The 26,355-nt window shown below is 51.0% G+C and overlaps 1 protein-coding gene across 1 annotated transcript in view; it reads left to right on the plus strand.

The window, feature by feature from the left end:
* SHB (SH2 domain containing adaptor protein B) overlaps positions 1-26,355 on the plus strand; it is a gene marked incomplete at its 5' end in the record, with an annotated part of 126,126 nt that overhangs the window by 61,554 nt on the left and 38,217 nt on the right. Inside the window, 1 exon segment of the mRNA XM_006110028.2 lies at positions 18,365-18,580. Within this exon segment, the coding sequence (XP_006110090.1) occupies positions 18,365-18,580 (216 nt within the window).

Genomic DNA, 26,355 nt, shown 5'->3' on the forward strand with positions numbered 1-26,355 from the left:
GTCATCGTTGGGGTGGGGGAGTGGAGAGCAGGCTCTGAACTTGGCCCGGGGCCTGGCACCGAGTGGAAGCACTGACGCTGTGACTGATGGGGAGCCGGCTGGTGTTGTAGAGATGAGGGTTTTAGACTCTCACCTAAGTTAGCCAACCTCCCAAATATTTTTAGAGAACTGTTGTGTTGTGTGAGTACTTAAAACAGGCCTGTGCAGTCTGGGCACCTAAGCACGAAATCACAGATCCTGCACATGCCCCGGCCCGGGGACCTGGGGTAGTGAGCCTCCATCTGGGCTGGCCAGGCTGCTCTCCCTCCTGAGCAGCTCCCACTGGGCGCCACAGCTGAGCTCGGAGGTTGTGATGCAGGTGAGGACCTGGACAGCTCTTAGTTGTGAGGGCAGAGGGCTTCAGGTCCTCCTGAAAATTGAGACCATAAATCAAGCCTGTGGACAGGAGACCACCCTGCAGCTGCTCCCACCTGCGGACCACAGCTGCCGGTGGGCACACAGAATAGCTGGGACCAGCTTGGGCATTTTTCAGAACAGCCATTTCCGGTTGTCCACCACATAGCGAAATCTCCACAAAGGACCCCAGCATGGCTCATTTTAAACCGCGGGAGCTTCCTGGTAAACCTTGTAAGAGGAATTAGTTGCAAATTAAGCCCCCAGGAAACAGAATGATTTGACCTATTGTATAGAATCGTTGGATGTGAGCCAATTGCATGTTGAAAGACATCTGCCTAAAATGATGATTTGGCTCTTAGAGTAGTTGATTTTAAGCCATTCCTTCTGGCAGATATAAGGGAGTGCATGCAATTGAGTGTTCTAAGGACCATGACCGTCTCTACGGAGTAGATAAGAATGGCGGGAAATAGCCGGCTCCCTTTGGGTGTGTAACTAGGGTCCCTGAAGGTGCTGGGGAGTTTTCTCCATACATTTGCTCTCCTAATTTTGAGCACCCCTCTTCTCTCTGCTGCCCATGCCCCCCACAATATTACTCCCACTATTAACATACACTGATTGTCAATGAGGAAAGCAAGCTAAGCAGAGGGAGGCATCCTCTGAGTGGTGGATGAATGAGATTTTAATGGACTTTGGTGACAGATCCTCAGCAGGACCCCGGAGGTCCTGTCCTCACTCAGGCTTGGAGCACGCTGTGACCACCGCCTGCCGAGGAACTGTTCTACAGCCTGGCAGCCAGTGGTCAGGGGCTGCTGAAGGCCTCCGTGGGCCAGCCCCTCTGGGTTGGCAGTGAGACGCGGAGCAGCAGAGCCTTCTCCAGGTCAGCAATGGGCCTGGTGGGGGAGGTACCCGGCCCAGAGGCCAACGGGTGGAAACAGCAGAGGAAAGCTTGCACCAAAGGGGAGTTGAGAGAGATTCCTTGGGAGGGTAGGATGTCCTCAGGAGTCTCAGCCTCTTTGTCTCACCAGGATGAGCACGGAGCCCTCAGTCATGTGGCCTGTGGCTGGTGCCTCCATCAGGGGGACGTGAGTGAAATCTGAAGTGCGTGTCTGTGTGGTGGCAGCTGTAACATGACAGCTGCCGCCCTCCCTCCCCTCCTCCTTCCCGGCTCGCACCGCCCCCACCTCGTTTGCGAGCGAGGAGGCTTGTCTGGCAGCATCAACTCAGCTGTCATACCACATCAGTTTTTGTAGGTTCCCAGCTAGTGGAAAAGTGCCAAACGCGAGCAGATGATATACTTAATGAAACGTTCAGGAAGAGCGCTTCGGTTCCAGTTATTAGGGGGTGTATGTATAACATAAAGGCACTCCTTTCCCCAGAGCCGTTCCAAGTTCTATGGGGGTGGGTGTCTTGCAAAAAAGTGTGTCATGTTTCTGAACCCAGGAGTCAGATCATGCTTTTCAGAACCTTGTCACACATTGCAGGGTCCTTCTTTTAGGGAGTAAATATCGAAACTGTTGAATGCCGAGCTAGAAGTTGATTCTGTTTGTTCAACCTCAGTGGAAAAGCACTGTACAGACTGATATTACAAAAGAAAAATGAAATAAGATGTCTTCTCCTGGTGGACATAAACTGATTGAATGGCGAGTCATTTATACCAGATGTCAGCTAGGAATAAGGTTGTGTCTCTATCTGTGCACATGGATGTGTATGCCGCCCTAATCTGTAACATCTGCGTAGGGTTTTATGGTTTACAAGGCTCTTTTATAACCTGTCTGGTTTTATTTTATCACAGCCCCGTGAAGTTGATATTAGTATTCTCCCCACTCCACAGCGGAGGAGGCCGAGGCTGTGCGGGGACAAGTCGCTCTCCACAGGGCCCGAGCTGGTAAATGCCAGGGCCAGGGCTTGAACCCATCTTCTGGGTCCAGTTCCAAATTGTGCACACCGTTATACAGAGCTGCCAACATATTCTGTATCTGGGATTGAAGCACTACACTATCAGGGAGAGATAGAGGTTAATCATTTGAATAATGTTTGCATGTATTCCAAGATGGACAAGGTCTGAAACTTACTTGAGTGAGGGGTAGGGCAGAGCTTTTTGTAGATTGTGGAGCCGACAGGTCACAATACTTGGGGTTGACCTCAGCCCTGTATTGCCAGCTTCCTAGTTTGAAGAGAACCTTAAATTCCAGACTGCGGGCAACCCCTCCCTTCCAAGTGAGACCACAATCTTGGGCTCATATCAGAAATTCCATATTTCTCATTAGTGAGACCACATTAGTACTTCAGTTATTTTTAGGTGGGAACTTTACATTTTCTGTTTTATACCACTTTGGATTCCCTACTTAGCTGGGCTATATTTTCTGTCTAGCAAAATGTTGGAGCTGCCTTATTTTTAGCTTTTAGTTCATTTTTCTTCCTGTGATTTCCTTTTTCTCCTAACTTAATACACACTCAAATAGGCTTTCTTTTCCACCCCACCCTCCCCCAGTCCTCATTCACTGGGTCATAAGACTTAATCCAAAAGCCACTTGCTAAGCCCCATCTTATTTCAAGGAAAAGGAAGAAGAGTCCTCAGCAGGCCTCGAGCATCTGCTGATTGTCATTTTTAGTCTCTTCCCCTGTCACTCACCCCGTGTGCCCCTGACTTCTGGCTGAGATGCTCACATATACACACCTGACAAGAAATGCTTCCAACTCCTTCACCCCACCCCACCTCTACAGAGAAAACCTGCTGACCAGGGTGGGGCAGGCACTCTAAGGGACTCAGGCATTAATCAGTCTGCTAGAGGGCCTGTCATATATGCACGTGACTCTGCGTGTGTGTGTGTACATATATGTGTACATATACATGTTTGTGAGTATAAGTGCACAATATATACCCTAGTGCTCCCCAGACCCTTGGCACTTGATTCTGGCTCACAGGTGTCCCACAGTTAACACTTGCCCTGGGGCTTGGGGTTGATACCAGTGCATTCATTTACTCCACCCTGTGTATGGTGGCAGTAAGAGTCCAGTCTAAAATTTGGGGAAACAGGCCCGGGGTACCTGACTAGCCCAGCCTTCCAACACAGAATAAAGTGCAGTGGGTGGACCAGGGAAGTGCTCACCCCTGGGCCTCCTCAGAAGCCTTTGATGGCTCCCCATTGCTTAGCCATTACAGCGTGAGCCTCTTAGGCCAGAGGGACTTGAGCAGATGATGCACTTAACTAAATAGCCCCAGAGAAGACTGGGTTTTAGGCTGTGAGCTTCTCTAGGGCAGGGGCCAGGTTTCATTGATCAGCATTTCCCCATAAACCAGCACACAGGGTGCTCAGTAGCTGAGCGATCCAGCAAAAGAATGAACGAGTGAAGTAGCTGGTATCCGGACCTCCACCGTCACTCTAGTGTGGCTTTCCAGTCAGGACTCTTGGTCCATTTCCTGAAGCACATCTCTACTTGCTGGATGGGTAAGAACTTGTGCTGCTTGTAATCCCTTCTGACCCCTTGACAAGGAGCCCTTTCAGGAGGCAGCCGCTTCGGTGCTGGCCATCGAGATCGAGACCCTGAGCACGCCCCCTCCGCAAAGGGCGGCCTGTTTGCTATCAACCATCAACCATCTTAGGTTGCTTTTTGATTCACAACTTGCTGATCAGCATTGGCTGATGGGAATTACCTGGCTTAGAAGAAAGGGTATAAGTCCCTGCGAGAGCAGGACCTTTTGCAGATCCCAAAAAGTGATCAGGCCTGTTCTTGTAGCTGTGTCTTGGGAAAGCTTTTGTCATCTGCGGCTTAGACTAACTACAGTTCTTTAATGTGTGTCTATAAATCCAGCGCCTCCATGAGGACCAGCAGCATGTTATGGGGCCATGTTATAATTAAATGTACATCTTAGAGTTAAAAACCCAAACGTAATTTCCTCTGAACTCTGTTTCCTAAACTGCAAATGTGTCAACATGACAAGAAATGGAAATTGTTAAACGTTCACAAGAGCAGAAGCTGCTGATCTAAACCCCATCCCCCTGGAATGTTAAGCAGCAGATGCGGGGATTCCGCAGCCACCGTGCTTCCCAAAGGCCGCAGGGAGCCGTAAGGACCCCAGCTCTGTCCTACGACCTCCCTGTCCCAGCCTCAGTTTCCTCATATGTCCTGGGTTAATATAAAACTCCTAGCACAGTGCCTGGTTCAGAGTAGATACTCAACACGTGCTGTCACAACAACAACAGTAAAGGAGGTAGTTTCATGTGCCACAGCTGCACGTGAAACTTCCTTAAAATTTTTTTTTAATTAAAAAATTTAAAAAACATTAAAAAGTATGTGCTCTGGGTAAGAAAATTTGGCATACAGGCTACAGGAAATAAAAGGTGCAATCTCTCTCCAAAGACAAGCATCTGTTGTATTTTCATTTAGCCTTTTTCCTATTTGCTGACAAAAATACACATCTCTACATAGTGCAAACATTGTTTTCTACATAATGCTATCCTGCTACACCTTGCGTTGCATCACAAATCTTGTCTGAGGTCATCAGTTCTGTTGCATGGCTCCATGTGACCACAGCACAGTGTACTCAGTCCTCCCTAGTCATGGCCTTCAGCTGGGGTCCTGTTTTTCATTGTTACTTCTGAAGCAAACATTCATCCATGTACATTTATTTCTGTGTGTGGGTCTGGGTATTTCTGTAGATTCGATTTCCAAAAGTGGAACATCAGGCCACAGGGTATTTAATTTTTGTTAAATCCACCAGTTTTCTCTCTGAAAAGGCTATCTCCACAGTTTATACTCCTCCCACTAGTCTATGAGCACAGTTCCTTTTTTAAGGTAGATACATTTTAAAATATCTCTTTTCTGTATTAAATTTGCAAAAGACTATTGTTCTCTCGGCCCATGTTTACAGAGCATCTGTGGAGCCATGTTCTGTGCTCGGAATCACAGGGTGTGTCAAGATGGGTTGGACTTGAACTTGGCCCTCAGCAGCGGGGGTGGGGGTGGGAACTGAGCACACAAATGTCTGGAGCTGTGGTAAGAGAGTCTGGGGGCCCCTGGGCTGAGGAATTCTCACACTAACATTGAGAGCGTGGTGGCTGATACGAGATGTCAGGAACACCTTCCCAGCTTCTTAAAGGGAAGTGCTAGTGATGGTGTCGGATTCATCTGTGAGCTGCTGTGCTGTGGAGTTCAGGACATGGTGTCCCAAACCAAACAGAAACCCTGACTGGGAGCTCTGGGGCAGCAGCGCTTCAGGCTGGGCATCCTGGAGAGGAGCCAGTGGGAAAAGAGATGGCTGTCTCCACTCCGAATCTCAAGGCGCCTCTGCTCTCGCCTTTGCTCTCGTGCTCCAGGCGTTAATGACACCTTCTCACAGTATGCTTTTTTAGGGCCCCAAGGAGGGGCTGTCCTTGCATTTCCCAGCATAAAAGTATTCATAAAAGTATTCATTATCCAGATGTTTCCTTCCAAATAATTCTTGAGATGGTTGTGTGGATGGTGAAAAGGCTGCTTGAAAGTGGTTCTACAGAGGTAGCTTTCAGGTTTCTAATTCTTGTGTGTAGCACCCTCACACACACCTTCCCCACTCCTCTTCCAAACAAAACAAAAAATAGAATCGATATTTTGTGTTGTGACGCCAAAAAAATACAAGATGTGACATTAAAGTTGGACATACCAGTAGGTAGGAGTTGTGCTGATTTCTCACTCTGTGGCTTGGCAAGTCCCTTCTACTCTGGGCTTCCCATTGGCCCCCTATTACGTGATGAGGTTCTGCCTACCAGGATCTGTTGATAGTCTGATGGTTATAAGCCCCAAATAATGCAAAGGGCCTGTGGACAAGAAAGTGCTGTATGGAGTGAGGGAGTCTTGCTGTTGGTCTTTTTGATTGTGTGGATGGGCCTTTGGCAGGTGGTCATTCCTGGGCCAGGTAAGGATCTCCCCACCCTGAGGTCCTGATCTTGCAGTGGCTCTGCTATTGTTAGGTCTCCAGAGGGCAGAATTTCAAGTCCCTCTTAGGGAGGCGATGCTTGGCTGCATCCCTGTATTTTGGGTCAGGACACGTGGGAGATCTCCTCTGCATTGGGATAAAGAGGTTTTGTAGACCCAGCTCACCGTGTTGGTACACATACTTTGCAGGAACTATTTCTTGAAAGGGGAATGGACAGGCAGCCCAACCGTGGACCATGTACTGGGCATGTGGGAAGGACTCTTCATAGAGGCATGTATGTATTAGTCAGGGTTCTCCAGGGAAGCAGCCAATAAGAGAGATTTATGATAAGGAATTCGCTCACACTGTTATGGAGACTGGCAAGTCCTAAGACCTGCAGGGTGAGTCAGCAAGCTGGAAACCCAGGAGAGCCCATAGTTTTATTCCTGTCCAAGTCTGAAGGCCTGAGAACCAGGAGAACTGATGATGTAGTTTCAGTCTGAAGGCTAGCAGGCTCCAGTCCCAGGAAGAGCCAATGTTTCACTTTGAGTCAAAAGGAAGGAAAAAGCCAGTGTCCCAGTTCAAACACTGTCAGGCAAGAGGAATTGTTGTTGTATTTGGACCTTCAACTGATTAGACCAGGCCCACCACATTAGGGAGAGAATGTTTTATTCAGTGTTCTGATTTAAAAGTTAATCTTATTCAGAAACACTCGTAGAAACACCCAGAATGTTTTGATCAAGCATCTGGGCTCAGTCAAGTTGACACAAAATGAGTTATCGCAGGCAGGAGAACGTAACTGTGCATTGGAGTGGAGCTTACCAGGCAGGGCTCTCATTGCATATGGAGGTTAAACTTGGGAGGAGTTTGCTGGAAGGTGGTTGGGATGCTGAGGCCAGGGACCCCACATGATGGTAGGATGGGTGCTCCCTCATATGTCCCCTTCACATTCTGGAGCTGTAGCCCTGGACCAAGAAGCCTGTATAAACATCCACTATTTGAAGAATCGGATGGAGGGACTTTGGAGCCAGAGCGGCCTCTGAGACCATCTGCTATACCCCTTCCTGCTTCACCTGCAAGGAATCTCAGCCCCATAGACCAGGCGGTTGTCTAGGTCACATAGCTGGTCAGCGCAGGGCCAGGCTGGTATCGGGCCGGCAGCCTTGTCACCACCATCCAGAAGGCCAAGGTTGTCCAAGTCCCCAGGGGGATAAGCTCCTCTATTGAAGCAGTTCCAAAGCAGGGAAGGCTGGGGCAGAGAGCTTGCCAGAGCTCAGCAAGTTGCTTCCGGCCAGGCAGCTGTGCTGGGCACAGGGCACAGGGCACAATGCCAGCAACACCCCTCAGCATGAGACAGTGACGTCATGACCAGCAACAGCCACCACCAGGTGGGTTTGACCCATTTGGCTGCAAACCTGGCATGTGGCAAGGGGTACCTCCTCAGGTGAAGGGAAGGGTCATGCCTAGAAGGGGCCTTGTCTCTGCCCTGGGAGGCTGGCACTCTGCTCCCAATGCCAGTTTGTAATCACTTGCTTAGGGCCAGCTAGACTGGGACAGCAGCATGTGTTGGCTGCCCCTCTGAAGTTTTAGAATGTGCTAGAATTCCCCCTTAACGGGCAGCTCTCCTCCTCCTCATGATATTGCCCTTGGCTTTCCTCCCGACTGCTTGACCATGATTTCTGAAGGGACCTGTGTATGGTCCGAGTCAGATAAACCTCGATGACCTGTTACCTGCCTGGCACTGGGGGGGCTAGCACCGGTGGTGAATGCGTTGGTGTTGTTTTGGACCTGGTAGAGTAGAGGAAGCACCGACTTGGATCAGAAAGATGGCATAGACAGCTGCAGGGTTAAGAAGTTGAGCTGCTGGGATTTAGAGCCAGGCTGCCTCCATCCCTGGCTTGCTCTATGACCACCTTTACATAGAGGTACTGTGAGAATTAAATGAAGGACTGGATGCAGTGCTCCTGGCACAGACCCCGGCACAGCATGCACTCAGTACTCAGTAATTCTTAGAGTGTTATTGAGAGTTGAGCCTTCGAGACATTGGCTGAACCTTCGAGACATTGGCTGAACCACTCAGCTTGTCTGAGCTGCAGGTGGGGAGGGGCTTGGGTGTGGTCATGGAACAGGCAGGTGCAACTAGTCTGTCCCCCGTAGCTTTATCACATTAGCATGTACCCGAGGCCTCTCTAGAAGCTGAGACCTCATCATGCCCAGCAGACTGGAAGATTGCACCAGTGGGCAGCTGGCCCTCTTTATAAGTACGACCATCAATACTCGGATGACACAAGGCTGGACTCGCGTCTGGCTTGATTGCCACGGCCCCAGGCAGTCCCTGCTGACCCTGGCCTCTGTCTGCAGCACAGAGGTCAGGGGGCACCTGCCCCTCTCAGGGTTGACCTGAGGATGCTAGTGCCATTTCCACCTCTGCCCCTCATCCTGGTAGAAATCCTCATTTCCGTGTTTGGGCTGTTGGCAGGAGTGTGTTTTCTTGCTGGATCCTGGGCATCCTCTGTCCACTTCCTGAAAGGGTGGAGCCCTAAGTGTTTGCCCGTTGGACTTTCAGGTCATCAGTAGCTGATTGCTACACCCGGGTGTTTCCTGCCAGCTTCTAAAAAAGACTGCTGTGTGTGTGAAAATGCAAACCTGGTTAAGGTTCCTGGTCCACATTTTCCAGTTTCCAACCTCTGAGTCTGCAGCCTCCTGCCGCACTCAAGGCCTTCCATAGCACAGCTCTACTTTGCTGTTCTAGCCACTTCCCACCTCTTCTTCCTCATAAGCAATGGGCACAAAGCAACTCAAACAATTTGATTTTCTCTCAAAATCCCTCAAGCTTTCCTCTGCCCATTTATTTGTGCTTGTCTGGCCTTGGTCGCCCTTTTTCCTGGTGCCCTGGCCTTCACCTGTCTGAATCTTCCTCCTTCCCTTACGTGCATTCTACCTGGGCCTGCTTTGTGCTGTCTGACACCAGGCGGATCCCTAGGCTTCCCTGACCCTTGGCCCTCCTTGCACTAGTACCTAAGATTCTGTGAAAGGCCACCTCCTTCCTAAAGTTTTTCAAACTCCCAAGGACTGCATTTGCTTTCTTCCTCCACCCAGCTGCCACTGTCTGTACCACCTTAGGGTGCTTGGGGCCAGTCAGAACTGGTGAACCCAGCCGAGCCTCTGAACCTGTCTGAGCCTCAGTTTCTGCGATGTAAAACTCAGTCCCACTTGCCTTGCTAGGAATGATACACTGCCTGTGCCCAAGACGGTGCCTGGCACCAGCAGGTTTCAGTAACTCGTAATTGTTATTAACTCAGTGCTTATAGATGTTCGGTCCCGATTCTCTTGCTAAACCAGGAGATCTTTGGGGAGGGGGGCGGTGGGAGCCTCGTCTAACACCCTGAGAGTGCTCAGCACTCTAGCACACAGTAGGGGCTCAGTGGATGTTTGAGAAAGCAAAGCAGGCAGGCTCCCGCTGGATCTTACAGTTGGTATAGAATTGGAAGGCTGTCTCCTGGGGAAGTGGCTGCTCCAATGGAGACTCGTGTATGTGCTGCCTAGGAGCACCCAGGATCCTGGAGCAGCCGGTTCGCCCCAGTGAGTCTCCACAGGGGATGGCGACAGAACTCGGGCCTGCACCGCTCAGGCCCCCATCCCCGCACGCGAAGGCCGTCACGGGAAGAGTGCAGAGTGATGGGCAGGGCTGAAGGACGCAGCTGTCATCACGGAGAGTGCCCGAGAGCTCTGTGAAGAGGCCCGCATGGCTTTTTAAATCCAAGGAAATCATGTTCGGTGTCATCCGGTGTGCAGGCTTATCTCCCTTCTGGGCCACAGAACAAGGCGGCTCCAGGGGCGACCCTGCCACTGTACAGATGACCGAGGGAAGGGAGCACACCAGGCTCCTGACTCAGACCCCGGCCAGTGCCAGGCCTGCTCTGCTCCTGACGGGACCATTGTTCCTGTTCCACACCCCGCTTCCGCAGAGCTCGCCCTCTGTTTCTTGGGTGTTTCTCTGCACGCCTGGAAAAGAGATGGTAAGAGAACTCCAATTAGTCAGTCTCCTGGCTTCGGGACAGCTCCGGAAACCAGACTAGATAGAGGAGGAGGGGCCTCCTGCTTGTGTCATGCTGGGTTTGTCTCCAGGCGTTGATTCCCAGCCGCCCTGCCCTGCCCTCGCTGGCCCGCAGCGTCCACCCAGGAGGTCTCCTGCTGCCACCTCGGCCTCCGGCCTCCAAGGGACACCTGCATCCAGGCATCCGTTGAAGCACCCTGGTCCGGAGGGTCTTTCTCCAGAAGCTTTTGAACAGTTCCGGTGGGGAGAGCGTCCCGTCTCCGCTTTGATGTGGTGCCCTGGAACTTGGCGGGGTTTCGGTTGCGTGTCTAATTAGAAACAGCCGCCCGCCACTGCATGGAGCCCCTCACTTAGTCTGCAGCGCTGGGTGTGCTTTTTCGCACCCGACCCGCCTGAAATAGATGCCCCTGCTTCCAGATTAAAAACAAGACAGTCCGAGAAAAAGCTGTCGGGAAGCATCTAGGAAAGGCAGGAGTTAGAGGACTTGGGCCTCCTCCCTGCCACTTTCTTCTCAGCCCCAGGCCTCAGTTTGCCCATCTGTAAAATGTAGACTCCTGGTCGCTGAGACCTCCCCTGTGTGTTTCGTGTTGTGCACGAGACTTGAACCAAGGCAGGGTTCCCACGTGGAGGCGTGAGATTGCCAAAGCAGCAGCTAACATGGGAAGTTGTGGATCCAGAAATGGAAGTATGTACTAGTAGTTCTGAGGTTGGTATTGAAACCCAATGCAGGTTGGCCTGTCGGATTTCAGTAAGCAGCCCTTCGTAGCTCTGGGGGACATAGGGCAATCTCAGAGGAGGAGAGGTCTTGGAGGGTGTCCCTAGGAAGCCCCAGTGGTGATAACTGGGACAGTCACTCCTGGAGCATTCTGTCCTCAACACTGAATGCGAATCATAACTCATAACATCCTTCCAAGGTGGGTGCTGAGGTAGCCACCTCGAGCGATGAGGAAACTGGGGCAGCTCGGCCCGGTCCCCACTGGGGCCAGGATTCAGGCCCAAGCAGTCTGGCAGGACCAGTGTTTTCAGCCATCACACTTGCTGTTGAACCTGTTGCTCACCTTCCCCCGGGCCTTGCCTCCCTCCAGGTGGCTGGTGCAGGGCAGACCCAGTCAGGGGTGGGTGTGTTGTCCTAGTAATGTCACCCTAGACCTCTGAGTCTTCAAAGCTGTGTGGGAGAAGTCTCATGGCACAGCCAGCACGCCCTCCCTGGCTGAGGAGAGGTTTCATAGGCTGAGAGGTGCTGACCTCCGTGGGCCACACGTCCCTCCGAGCTCTGCCACCCTGTGATTTGGGATCTGGTATGGATTCCCAGACAAGCCCAGCTGGGAAAATTAGAGGTGAGGGGCCTGCAGGCCAGCGTCTATCATTTCCAGCTAGGCTCCTACACGTCTGTGCCAGCCTCTCCCCGCCCAGCTCCGCCCTGCCCAGAGGTTCTAGGGCACCTCTCCTTCGACACTCCTGGAGGTGCCATCCTGAGGCATTCAGGGCCATTCAGAACCCACTTCCACCTGCCTCCAGCTTCCCCTTTCACTGGGCCCCCTGGATGACCCTCCTTCCCCATGTACACCTGTGCTCCCATCCCCTGTGCCTCCATCAAATGCTATCTTCTGTGCCACAACCTCATGTCTAAATCTCAAGGCCCTCCCCAGTTTCCCCGGCTGAATTGTAGTGCCCTGTCTGCTCTCTGATGAGGAGTCTTTGTGTCAGGGGCTCCCTGATGGCCAGGACTGTGCCTCATTCGTCTCCGTCCAGCTCTGGTGCTGGTAGTGCCTGGCTGGGTGTGAGGATGGCTGGGTGCTCCCTGAGACTGAAGCCAAGCCCCGCCCTCCTTTTCCTGTTCCTGAAGGGAAGGTAAAGAGGTAACGAAAAGGTTTCTTTTCTTCCAGTCTTCTTACTAGTGAAAGTATTTACCATAAAGTGTGTTAGTGTATTTTTTCATTTACTTGTGGGTTCATCTACTTTCAAAATGTAGATTTGAGGCTGACTATAATAAAAAGAAATGTGTATACTGAAGCTATTATAATAATCAAAATCCATGTAGAAGGAAGGGCAAGAGAATCCACACAATATCTAAGCTAACATAGCTATTGAAGTTATCCATCTAAATAAACTATGAGCTTCCTGGCAGCCAAAGGAAAATTAAAAAGGGGTGGGAGGCACAGAGTTGATGAATGCTGCAGTGAAATGTAGCATATAGCTCATTGCTGTGGGCTTGGGGAACTCTAAACCTTCGTCAAATCCACTCAGGAGGCTCCTGGTTTGCACCAAGCTCTGTCCTGGGCCCCTCGCTCAGATAGGCCCCTGGCCCTTGCCTCTCCATGGCAGTCAGTCAGAGCACCTGCCTCACCTCCTGGCCCTGAGCCCTTGATGAATGCACCCAGGGTCTCTTTCAGTTCTTCTGTTGTTCTTTCTCCATATGTAGTTCCACTTGAAAACCATTCTACTCCAGAGGTTGAGAGAAATTCCCACTCTCTCAATTTAATGTTTCTGCTCCCTGCCTAAGAGGCATGAAATCACAGCCTGCCACCCACTATTTAAGGTCATTTTCCATTAATTTATAGATGGTGATGTCCAGATAACTTGTGACTTAAAACATATGGTCACCAGCTCCCCTATTAGACCAGCCTCTGGATCGTCACAGATCGGTCCAGGTAACAAGGAGGATGGACCTGGTCATTAGACAGGAGACGTGGCGTCTGGTGAGCTGGCCTGGCGTGGTGGCCCTTGACTTCCTGGGGCTCTTGGCCAACCTCTCCTGGGAAAGAAGATGCTCCCTAAATGGGCCTTTTCTCGGGGAAAAGGCAGCTGCTTCCACAACACGCACAGCTCCTGTAAGCCCAACCTGCTTAAAATTATATTTACCTTTATGTGTTCCCGTCTTAATTACATTTTTTACTAGCATTTTTATTCATTATTTAAAACAACGTTCAAAAATAATTATGCAGTAATTCCTTCCTCTATACACAGTGGCTGTTTCCTTCCTGCCTCAGAGTTCCAGCCCCTTATTCATGTGTATCTGTACTTACAGCACCGCTGCCATCAGAGTTTAGGTATTATGGGATGCCGGTATTCAGCAATTCCTAAGCAAAGAGTAGAATTCCCGTTGGGCATGCTCACATTGTCCAGGACTTGTTTAGAAAGCCCATATTATGCGGTTTGCTCTCAACACATAAACAATCTTGTATTTTACTTTTTAACTTAGCATAATTTCATGCGTGCTTTTCCATGTAGCTACATAATCTTCAGATTTATCATCTTAATGGCTGCTTAATATTCCATCCAGTTAGCATGCCATAATTTACTTAACTGTTCCCTATTGTTGGAGCCTTAATGAAAATTTGAATTCACCATGTAAAACGGAGGAAGCTTGTTTTAATGATTACCATTATAACATCACCTGCCCTAACTGCATGCCATTACTAACCCAGCTTTGTAAGGCACAGATGCTTTGGGAACAATAAATCCTGTGTGAGAGGTGTACTCACGAGGCCCTCTGATTTAATAGCTAATCTGTTCCCTGGCACGTGTTTTCCTTTTAGCTTGGTATTTATGTAGAATATCCATCTCTTCTGAATATTGCCTAATACTAAACTGTAACATGGCTGTCGGGGACTTTTCGGAAATTAACTGGAATTGGGGGCAAATCTGGCTGTCGGCTGTCATTCATTTATCCCATCCAGATTCATTGAATATCTGTTTGCAACCAGGCTCTGGGAGAGAATAAGGGGCCCACAGAAATGCATCTGTGAATTGCTTTGTGGTGCTCAAGACCAAATGGTGATTCGCATGCAAAGTGCTTTGTAAACTGTAGTTTACCCAGTAGTGGCTGCTGGTCCAGCTTCTGAAATAGGATGAAGAAGAAAGGGGTTTTCCTGGGTCAGTGCCTATCAGCTGTGTTCCCGGTGTCCTGAGCGCTCGAAATTCTCCAAAGACAGGAGGCAAGTGCACTCCTTAGAAACCAGGGCGGGAGTGATACAGATGACAGTGACCTTACAGAGCAGGTCATGTCGCTTGTCTACAGTACCTTACAGTTGGTCTTCACCTTCAGCTGACCAGATTCTTTCTACCTTTTAAAAAAAATTATTTTAGAGAGAGGAAGGGGGGGATGAGAGAAAGAGAGAGACACAGAGAGAGAGAAACATCGATGTGAGATAGAAGCATCGATCAGTTGCCTCCTGCATTGGCCTGACCAGGGATTAAATCTGCAACCTGGCTAAGTACCTTGACTAGAATGTTGAACCCAACTTTTGTTGTACAGGATGATATTCCAATTAACTGAGCTACACGGCCCAGGGCCAGGTTCTACCTTCTATAGCTCTTCTCGTTTCCTCTTCTTCCCCCCCCCATCCCCCCACCCCCACTCCGCATGGAAAAAGAAGCATCATCCCCAAAACTAACAAATTTACTCACAATAACGTGTGCTTTGCCAAAGTATGGGACATGTGCTCAGAGGAGACAGGATTTTAGGTGGCCTGAGAACCATGTTGTAAGAAGGTTTTTTTCCTTTTCATTCTCTCTAAAAGGAGAAAGTGACAAACTGTCTTTCTGGGGCTTGCATCCCTGACAGCTGTCCAGCATCTGCTCATCTCCTGCTCAGCCAAGGGAAAGCACGCCTTGGGCCGGCCTCCCAGGGGGCAGTGCTACCTGCCTGGTCGATTTACTCCTCCTTCATTCTTTTTATGTTTATCAACTGTTTAGATGATGGCTTACTTTTTAAATATTATTTTCTCTAAAAAATGAATAAATAAATATGGTAAATAATAACCTAGTTGGTACTCAAGCAATGGCAAACTTGTGACTAAATGAAGTTTGGGAAGTACTACCCTAACGTTATTTAAGGTCCACACTGACAACCCCAGCACAGCCTCAGCTGGCTTCTGTTGTATCAGGGCCTGTACTCGGGCTAGGACGGCTGTCACCCCAAGAGCTGGCCTAAAAGCAGTGCTCTTGCTTGGAAGGGCGTCATCACTCGTGTGTTTTGTCAGTTGCTCTTTAAGACACGTATGATTCCACGTATCTCTCTGCCATTGGAACTCTGATTTGGAGAATGTTTAAACAACTCACTCTCACGACCCTCACCCCTTTTGTGTCCAACCTCACCTCCACTCTCTCACCTCCTTGGACCCAGTATTCCAACAAAAGTGGACAGTGAATAAATATACAATGGGATATTATTTGGCCTTAAAAAGAAATGAAATTCTGACACATACTACAACATGGAAGAACCTTAAAACATTATGCTAAGTGAAATAAGCCAGGCACAGAAGGACAAATATCACAAGATTCCCCTTATATGAGGTACCTAAAGTATCAAATGTACAGAGACCAAGGGCTGGGAGAGGGAGGAATGGGGAGCCATTGTTTAACGGTACAGAGCTTCAGTTTGGGAAGGTGAACAAGTCCTGGAGATGGATGTGGTGGTGATGGTTGAATATACTTAACTAGAGGCCTGGTGCACAAAAATTTGTGCACTCGGGGGGGAAGGGGGGTCCCTCAGCCCGGCCTGTGCCCTCTCGCAGTCTGGGACCCCTCAGGAGATAATGACCTGCTGGCTTAGGCCTGCTCCTGGGTGGCAGAGGGCAGGCCCAATCCCTAGGTGCAGCCCCTGGTGGGGCTCAGAGCAGAGCTGATTGGGGAGTTGGGGCGCCGCCCCCTGTCATGCACAGAGCAGGGCGGATTGGGAGGTTGCGATGCCACCCTCAGTCATGCTCAGGATAGGGCTGATTGGGGGGTTGGGGCACCACCCCCTATCACACTCAAGGCAGGGTCAATGGGGAGGTTGCGGCGCCACCCCCTGTGATGCACAGAGCAGGGCCAATCAGGGGGTTGGGGCGCTGCCCCCTGTCACACACAGAGCAGGGCCAATCAGGGGGTTGGGGCAGTGCCCCCCCGTCACGTACAGAGCAGGGCCCATCAGGGGGTTGGGGAGCTCCCCTCTGTCACTCACAGAGTAGGGCCGATAGGGGAGTTAGGGCACCACCCCCTGTCACACACACAGCAGGGCGGATCAGGGGGTTGGGGCGCCGCCCTCTATCACCCACAGAGCAGGGCCGATCAGGGGGTTGGGGCGATGCCACTGTCACACTCAGGGCAGGGCCGATGGGGAGGTTATGGCTCTACCCCGTCACACACAGAGCAGGGCCCGTGGTGGGGGGGGGGGGTTGGGGCGCCACCCCCTGTCACACACAGAGCAGGGCTGATCAGGGTGTTGGGACGCCACACCCTGTCATACACAGAGCCGCAGAGCGATCAGGGGGTTTGGGCGCTGCACCCTGTCATGCTGATCTGGTGCCAGGAGGCTTGCGGCTCCGTTGATCCCGGTGCTGGGAGGCATATTACCCTTTTACTATATAGGATAGAGGCCTGGGGGCCGGCTGGTTTGCCCTGAAGGGTGTCCTGGATCAGGGTGGGGGTCCCCACTGGGGTGCCTGGCCAGTCTGGGTGAGGGGCTGAGGGCTGCTTTCAGGCTGGCGGTTTTGACTGCTTTCAGGCTGGCGGGAAGCTCCCAACCACTCCTTTTTTTCTTTTCTTTTTTTCTTCTGGGCCAGCTTTAGCTCTGGCTCTAGCTCTGAGGCTTCCACTGCTGGTTTGTTTGCCGTTCTATAATCAAAACAATGTATAACTTCAGCTCTGAGATCCCAGCCGGCTATATTTGTTAGAATGTTTCAAACTGCCAGCTCAGAGGCCGGCAAGTCAGGCGGGGGACGTTGCAGTCTGCAGTCACAGGAGCAAGCAAGCCTCATGTTCGCTTCCAACTGCCTGGCTGCCGGCCGCCATCTTGGCTGACAGTTAATTTGCATAAGGATACGCTGATTAGCCAATGGGAAGGGTAGCGGTCGTACGCCAATTACCATTTTTCTCTTTTATTAGTGTAGATACCACTGAACTATACATTCAAAATGGTCAAAATGGCACATGTGCAATGCTTCACCAGGAAAGCAGGCAGGGAGCATTCTCCCAGCCCCGCCGCCTTGGCTTGCCCTGGTCCTACCCCAGGGAATCCTGCCCTCTCCCATTTCCCACCTGTCAGAGCTGTCAGTTCAAATGTCTTCTGCTCCTGCCTCCACCCTCACAGGCCCCGCATGGAGCCCCTTCGCTGTAGTGTCATGGTGATTTGGGTTATTGTATCTCTTCTGGAACCGGTGCATTTCCCAAGAGCAGCCTCTGCAGCAAACCCTCCCTTCGGTGCGGGCCCTGCACACAGTGGGTGTTGATCGGAGCAGGGAAAGCATCTCTGTTTGACTCAGAACCAGCTGACTGTGGCATCCTTGCATCCCTCTTTGTCCCCCACTGGCCTCTCGGGAATGAGGTAGCCCCTCAGTCCACACGGGAGCCCGTGCTGGCACCCTCCCCACGAGACTAAGAGCTTTCCTTCCTTATTCAGAAGTGGAATGGACACCGGCTCTCACATCCCTCAGAGGTGCTCAGTGTGTTAGGAGGCAGGCAGGCTCTGGGGGAGGTGGGAATGCTGGGAAGGAGCCACTTTGCAGGGGAGAAAAACGGTGACCCAGGCTCCCTGGGGAGGCTTGTTGGGTCTTTTAAAATGAATATGCAAGCTGGGTGAAAATTTGAGGATCGTTCTGTTATTCAGACGGGGAATGAAAGTGCCAAGAATGGAGAACCGTCCTATTGGGGGAGGCTCCACTGGTCTGTAAAGCGAGGGGCTGGGAGCTCTGTGCTCTGGGCTGGTGTGAGAACACACCTGGAACATCATGCACACGCCGGGGCCGTGCCCTTGAGACTGCAGTGAACCTGCGGATGGAGGCAGTGAGCCTTCTACCTCTCTCATCAGGCCTTAGAGCCCGAGATGTTAGTGAGGAAACCTTGCCTGGGGAAAGCAGAGATGCTGCCTTCAAGAGGTGGGAGGAGCAATTGAATGCAGAAAAGGGGCTGTTCCTGCGGTCATCACCTCCTTGGCTGGTGGCTCTGAACCCCTGTGGGTGTCACCTGGCAGATCCCAGGTGAGGAAGTGTGTGTTTCAATTCCATGACACTTCTGCTTTCTTTTTTTGCCTGCAGAATTTCAGAGGCAGGAAAGTGTCCGGTCCCAGCACAAAGGCATCCAGTTGTATGACACCCCTTATGAACCCGAGGGCCAAAGCATCGACTCGGACTCAGAGAGTGCAGTCAGCCCCCGACTGCGGGAGAGCAAGCTGCCCCAGGATGACGACAGGCCCGCTGATGAGTACGACCAGCCATGGGAGTGGAACCGGGTCACCATCCCAGCTCTGGCAGGTAAGGAGCCAGTGGCCCTGCTCAGAGGCGGCACTGACCCACGCTGGACACTTGCCTTTGGTAAAGGGAGTCAGTGCGCTGTCCCTGCCTGCTCAGATAAGCCAAGGGCTGCATTGGGTCATCCAGTTGAGCTGTCCTTGCTTCTAGTTCAGCCGAGCCCCTCAAAAATGAGAGTCCTGGAGGGGAGGGAGGCCAGGCCAAGAGGAAATCCTGGGTCTCAGTTCCAGTCTCCCCAGTCTTCATGGAAGCCCCAGCTAATCTCATTGTCTGACCCTGTCTCAGTCCTGTCCGTAATGCTCTAACCCACTGAAGCCAAGATCTCAGACTTCAGAAAGAACTTTCTTAGAAACTATAACAAAACCAATCTGCGTTGTGTCTCCTGTTTGGCCTGAGGGAACCCAGTGCCACACCTAGTTGTACAGCTTGCTAGGCCTGTATGCCGCCAGGGCTGCTGCATTTCCAGTCCCGGCTTTAACATGGACCAGTTCACAGAGCAAGGCCTTGGGCACATCCTGGCCTTAGGGCTGGCCCGCCCCCTGGTCAAGAGCCCCTGGACTGACTCAGGTGCCTCCCTTCCGCCCCACTCTGAGACTGGTTTCAGCCTTTTGGAAAACAGTCTGCCACATGCCTCAAGGTCTTGAGCTTGTTCATACCCTTCGATTCTAATTCCAGTCCTTGGGATCCATGCCTAGGTTATGATCTAAATTTCAGAAAAGGTATTGCTCATGGGCCTGAAAGATGGGGAACAACCTCAATGTCCAGCAGCTAGGGGCTGATCAAATGGAATATTGTGCAGCTGCTAAAAAGTGCTCTTGACAAAGAGTTTATGACAACCGAGTGAAATGCTCCGGTCCGATGTTAAAAGACGCAAAAAAAAAAAAAAAAAAAAAAAAAAATCTTATGCATTTAAAAATTTAGGCATGTGAAAAAGAGACATTGAATTGAATGACTAATTCTTACCACATTGAAGGTCATAAAGAGAGAGTTTTTCTTTTTAAATCTCTGTTGCTTGGATTTTCCTTTTTTCATGCACAACTAGACCCTTCCTCCCTTTTTGGGCCCCAACAGTGAGGCTCCCATTCCAATGCCCTTAATGATGTTCTGGCTATTCCAGCACATACTGTTCACAGTTCCCTGGACATACCACTGTGCACATCCTATCCCTTCTGCCTACATATGCCTTTCTTACCTGGAAAAATCCCGGGCATTCTTTGGGGCCCAGCTCAAACGTCACCATCTCTGTGAGCCTTCCCTGGTGCAGCCACTCATGCCATGGGCTTCCTTTCTGCCTCTCGGGCCTGGCAAGCTTCCTGCACTCATCCCTGGTGGACATTCCTCTCACTATGTAGAGTTTGTTCGTAAGTGCTGGTCTCGCCCGCCAGGCTGTGAGCACTTGGCTGAGCCAGTGGTGAGGTAGTCGTGTGGCTGAAGGTCCTTGGTCATCTCAGGTCTCCTTTCTTCCCCCGGCACAAGGGAATCCGAGGACTGTCCCTGTGCCCTAGCATAGCTGATGAGGGGCGAGGTTCCTCCTGGATCTGAGAGGAGCTAGAAGGAGCCAGTGCTGTCCGAGAACTTGCTCTTTGCAAACACCAGTTTAATTAAAGAGCTAAAGGAAAGGAGCTCATGTGACAACTCTCCCAGATACCAAGGGCCGGTGGCATGAGCTAGCATTGCAGACAGGTGTGGGGTCTCGCCCGTCCCCTCTCCTGACTGAGCACATGCAGCTCACTCGGATCTGTGCTGTCTTTGATGCTCTAGTCTAGTCTGGCGCCTCACTGCTCCAAATGTGGCTCCTGGACCAGCGGCTAGTGAGAAATGTAGGGTCTTGGGTCCCATCCCAGACCTGCAGAGTCAGAACCTGTTCTAACAAGACCGCTAGGGGATTCCTGTGCACGTTCAAGTGAAAAGCACTTGCCCTCTCGGACATCATCTCTTCTGAAGGCTCTCAGGCCAGCACGGGCCCACTGCCACCAGCAGTGGTTTTAGAACGTCTGTGCATTTAGTTTTTCACAAAGGATCACAAGGCTTCTGAAGAAGTTTCTGAACCACAGAAACTTATAAACCCAACTTCCATCTGGACTTGGTTTGTGTCACTGAGTTGTATCACAAGTGCTATAGGGCGATGGGAGACAGGCTGAGATCACGCCCCTGTCTGCGACTCTTGGAGTCGCTTATCTCTGTGTGAACTGCTCTGGAGCGTGTCCGATAGTGCTTTTCCCAAGAAGCTTTTGGCTCAGGTCTGATTCCTGGGGCACAGGAGGAAGCTGTTCGCTCAGGCTGGAGGGACTGTGAGCGGGGCCTTCAGTCATGGCTGGGTCCCTCCCCGTGTCCGTGCACAGAGCCTGTCTGGTGCAGCGTTGGTAAGTGAGGAGCAGCTCCTGTTTTCAGCCCAGAGTGGAGACGGAGTGCGAGTAGATGGGCCACCTGTCAGGTAATGAGGATGAGTTGTAGCAGTTCGACTGTCTCGATTACTAAGTGCTGCCATGGTCCCATTTGTAAACCCAGAGGTGTGGCTGCTCAGGAGTGAAGGATAATGTTGCCGCCTGGGTGAGCAGGCGCGCGCGCGCGTGTGTGTGTGTGTGTGTGTGTGTGTGTGTGTGTGTGTGTGAGTGAGAGAGAGAGAGACAGAGAGAGAGAGAGAGCGCGCGCAAGTCATTGGTGTAGTCAGGGAGCAAGGCAGTGCTTGGCTAGGCCCTGTCTCCCTTATTACAAACCTATTCAAAATGCTCCTCACAGCTTTTCTGGGCTCTCGGGGGCTCTGTGATGGATCGTGGCAACCTGGGGTACAGGATCCTTAGCTGGGGAACATCTGTGAGGATAAAGTTGCCTGGACAAAATCATCACCATCTCTTTCTATGCCTTGTATTCTCTGATTCTGCATGTGTAGCCTGGATGAGGACACCTGGGCAAGGAACCTGTTAGTGTTCTCAGATTTCCAAAGGGTGTTGAGTGTGAGGTCCTCCAAAAGGCAAAGCTGGGCCCACCAAGGAAGAGACATATGGATTTAGGGTCTAGGTGAGGAGTAAGGATTTCAGTTACACCTGAATGTATGTAACAAGCTTCCCCTTGCTGGGAACTTTTGAGCAAAAGCTCAGTGAGACAGGGTCAATGCCGGGGGCTTTGTCAGCTGTGAGAGGCCCGCCTGTGTCACCTCCAGGGATGCCGCCATGCTGTGCCCCTCAGGACCCCAGCGTGCTGGTCAGAGCCCAGGGGAAGGCAAGGCCTCTGAATCATCTCCATGATTAGTCTGTGAAGCAGAAGAGCTCCTTCCTGCAAATTCCAACTCCTGCTTTGCATTCGTGAAGAGACACTTCTCCGAGGGGGCTTTGGCGTCTCCACAGAAGGAGCCCTCTGGGCCAGCAGCTCCAGACCAGCCTTTGTGGAAGCAGAGCCTTCCTGTCTCAGCCGGTGGCTGCAGCCTTGGGGAGACTCCATTACCACTCCCTGTTCTCGTGAAAACAGCTATTGCAGGGTGTGAGGCGGTCCTAGCTTCTTAGCACAAATAGTCTTCCCTTCTCTCAGAATTCTGTGAGTGAGAAATGCCACAAGCTCACAAAAGCCCTGGGCCTTCATTGCCTGCTGTCCCTCCAGGAAACTGTGTGGCCTCAGCCAGAACCCCACCCCCAACTTCGACCTGCCCAGCGGGTCCCATTCCACTTGGGTGACCTTTGTTGATCCCAGCCCCCAGGACAGAGATGCCCTGCCAGGTTTCACCCACAGGCTGCAGCCCGCCATCCACAGAGCAGTGGTGTGGCTCCCATCAACCTGTCAGCTCCCTTCCCACCCGGCAGAGACACCTGCCTTCAGAGCGGGCTGGACACAGTTCCCAGCCTGCTTCACTCACCGCCTGGGAGTCTTTACAGAAGGAGTGGGGAACTTTCTTCTGCCAAGGGCCATTTGGATATCTATAATGTCATTCCCGGGCCATACAAAATTAGTAACTTAAAAATTAGCCTGCTATATTTGGTCAAGCATTTAATTAACTCACCCCTAATGCCTTGGCAGGGCCAGACCAAATGATTTCTTGTGCCTTATACAGTCTGCAGGCTCGATGTTCCCCACCCCTACTTTACAGCAACAAATTGTGAGACTGGCAGGTGGATCTAGAAATGGCTTTCCTGCCAGCCCCAGACACAGCTCTGGGCCCACACGGGACTCTGTGGCGCTCCCTGCCTGGTGTGGGGTAGGATGAGCAGCCTGGGGCAATTCCACATTGTCTCAGGGTGGCGCTGGTTGAGGTGGAGGATCTGACCAGTCCCTGGTCTGTGGCACAGATCATTAGATGGGCAAATGGAGCCTGCACCGGAGGTGGCTACACAGGGAGGGGCCAAGGAGCTGGGTGGATAATCTGGAGAAGCAGACCAAGCTCAGGGTGGCACAGATACGGTGTCACCACATATCCAAGTAGCAACTGGGAGGACAGGGATTGAACTTCTCCTGGAAGCATCTGCTCCCTCATCTGGAAATGTGCCCGCTGCAGAAGGTCCTGGTGAGGCTTAAAGGGCACTGCATCAGGAAAGTGCTGGCATTTACTCAGCACTTCTGTGGGCATTATCCCATTTAGTCCTCACAGCTACTTTCTAGGAGATTAGTTTCCGCCTTTTACAGGTAAGGAAACTGAGGTGCAGAGAGAAGAAATGACTTGCCCAGGGGCCATAGCTAGTCAGCCACGGAGCTGGGATTTAAACCTGCAAATTCCAACTCCAGTGCCCAAGCCCTAAGCCAGTTGATGTCTGGGCTCCCTGCTGCTATTCCAAGATGCTGCATAAAATATGGTCGGAGCCCTCACCCTCCCAGAGCCCCCAGGAAATGTCACGTGCCTTTCACCACCCTTGCACCAATTTCCCCTTTTGTTTGCAGCTGATAGGATATATCCTGGGGTGTGTTCCCACTTGGAATGGTTCCCACTGAAGATTCTGTAGGAGCCCAAGTTCTGGAGGTTTGAGCCTGCATGGGGGTGACTAGAGCCATCCCACGGTTTGGTCATGCTCTGCCACCACTCAGCACAGGGAGGGCCCTCGTACCACGGCTTCTCACTCCCTCTTGTCCAGCTAAGGAAACTGAGGCATCAGCATTTCCTTTTCATCCAGTGAGTAAATTAAACCTATATCCTTCATGGGATTTGCAGTCACCTCTGAGAAGCAAGTGGTCAGAGTGTTTCCTTGAGGAGCCAGGCACAGAAGGATGTGTAAAGAGCACCCTCAAGAGCAGTTAGAGAACCGTCATTTCATTTGCAACTCACCGACTGAAGGTTTGTCTCTGTTGAAGCTACTTTTCAGGCAGTGTCCTGGGTTCAGCCAGTGACGGGGCTTCCTCCCAGCAAAGACAGAAGATAGATCTATGACTCGTGCTGAACTGCGTTGTTTAGGGTACTTGTCTTATCTTCCCCACTAGCTCCTTGGTGGGTTTCTCTACCCTAGAAAACTCAGAACAGTGTCTTGCATATCTGGAGTCAAGGGGGCAGTAGAAGGAGTCAGACAATCCTATGTTCACATGCAGACCCACCGTCTGTGGGACCTCAGACAGATTCTGCAATTTCCTGAGTCTTAGTTTCCCCCTCTGTAAAATGGGGATAGTCACAACCCTTGCCAGGCTGGATCTCTGTGATAAGAAGGGGAAAGATCTGAATGAACAGACTTTGTAAGCCCTAAAGGGTCACACATGAGAGAATGGTTAGTGTTCAGGGAAGGCTTGCTGTATTACATAAAATTTAATTTAATATTAAAACAGTACTACTGCATAAAGAGGTAGTTAGAGGGCACAGAGGACCCATTTACGAAGCTCATTCCCACTTATGCCTGGCAATGAGATGCATAGATGGCGTGGAAAGCAATGTTTCTGTAGGAAATCCTAAATTTCAATTCCAGCAATAGTTCTAACCATGAGCCACTTGGGTCTTCCATTCTTTATTCACTGGTTCCTGGGTGTGACAAAATGGATTAGTTGGCTTGCCCAGAGCATTCGTCAGAATCACCTGGAGGAAGCATTAAACAGATTTCTGGGTTCTACCCCCAGAGTTCCTAGTTCAGTAGGTTCTAGGGTGAGGCGTGAGAATTTGCGATTCTAACAAGGTCCCAGGTGCTGCTGATGCTGCTGATCTGGGGACCTTACTTTGAGAACCTAGAACATACTTGGTACATACTGTGTTAGGTGCTGGGGTCAGAGTGGAGTTAGGGGAGGTCACAGCTTGGCTTGGCTGGTATCAATGCCACCTACTCCAGGAAGCCTTCCTGACATGACCAGTCCCTTTCCCACCCCTCTGTGTCCCTACCACATCCTAGATGGGTGTGCATTGGTTTATTCTGGAACAGACAGATACACACCTGTCACTGTCAGCTTGGAGGACAGGGGGAGACGCTAATGCTCTGTTGTTCACCTCTTAGCCAGGCACCCTCTTAAGTTCTGACACCTTCCCAGCCTCATCAAGTGAGGCTAAAAGGGCAAAGAAAAGGAAAGTAAGATCCCAGGTATGCCTGTTTCCTAGATAATTGTGAGTCATCTCTGAGCCAGCTCAGTTGGCTGATATAAAATAATCCTATTAAGGTAAGTGGGGGAAGGGCGGTGAGGAAGGACAGAATAGTAACACTTAGTGAGCACCAATTATGAAGCTGGCAAGGGTTAACACTAGGAAGCCCTGTAACATGGGTGTGGTTTCATTGTCATTACACAGATGACAAGGCTCAGAGAGGGTGAGCAGCTGGCCCACAGTCACACAGCTAATGCACTCGGGTCGGTCTGACTGCAAAGCCTTTACTCTCCACTGCTGCGCTGACATCTCGAGTGTGGAAGGGCAGGTCTGAACATTCCCTTTACCTGTGCTGTTGTGAGTTGGCTTGCGTTGTTGAGGCAGAAGCAGTTGTGCCCACTCCGTGACTCGTCATATCACAATCAAACACAAATGCGCCAAAGCTGGTAGTGCTGACGTTTGCGGCAGGCACTGCTCCAGATGTGCTGTTCCCACTGAGCCCTGTGACTCATCCCCTGGCACTCGGAATAAACAGGCTTGGCCTCTGCAGAGGGTTCCTCGGGGAATCAGACCTGCCACCCTCACCTGGTGCACCCAGGGAACACCACCTTCTCCTCCATTGGCTCCACTTGGGCTCCCATGATGCTTCCTGCCTCCTGCACAGCTTCCCAGAATGCCTTGGGCCTGCAAGGAAATTAACAATTGTGTTTGTACCAAGAGCTTTCTGCTCTGTACTAATGAGTAACAGTTGTAATTAATATTTAACACGTGTGAACAGCAGGTCTGCGGAGAAGGGGGGGGTTAAATGAGAGAGCTGGGATCACTTGTTTCCTTTGGCTAATATGTTACTGAGGGACAGGTTTTTCCAGTTGGCTTTTCTGTTTGACTTATGAATGAATTCATTTAGTAACCAAAAAAAAAAAAGGAAAAGAAAAACACTAGCATTTAATAGCTTTGATTCATCTGCTAGTTATACTGATAGATAGAAATGTTCCTTTAAGTGCCTTTGTCTCCTTTGTGGAAAAACAAAGATTTGACAGTATGTCTGTGCTCTTCTGTTTGGCAGATCAGGGATCTTCGTGTGGATAGAGATTTTTAAGCTCCATGAGGTCAGAGAGTCTGCCTCCTTGTTCACACCGGGGTCCCACTAGATCAATGCCTGGCACACACTGAACACACACTTATTTGCTAAGTTTATTGAATAATTCAGGTCTCGGGGAAACCAACCCCATGTTCTCTTTATGATGCTACAATACATACGTAATCATGTGGCCTGCTCACACACAGATGGTTTGTTTTCATATTAATT

This window comes from Myotis lucifugus, unplaced genomic scaffold, assembly GCF_000147115.1.
Source record: "Myotis lucifugus unplaced genomic scaffold, Myoluc2.0 scaffold_180, whole genome shotgun sequence".
Lineage (NCBI taxonomy): Eukaryota > Metazoa > Chordata > Mammalia > Chiroptera > Vespertilionidae > Myotis > Myotis lucifugus.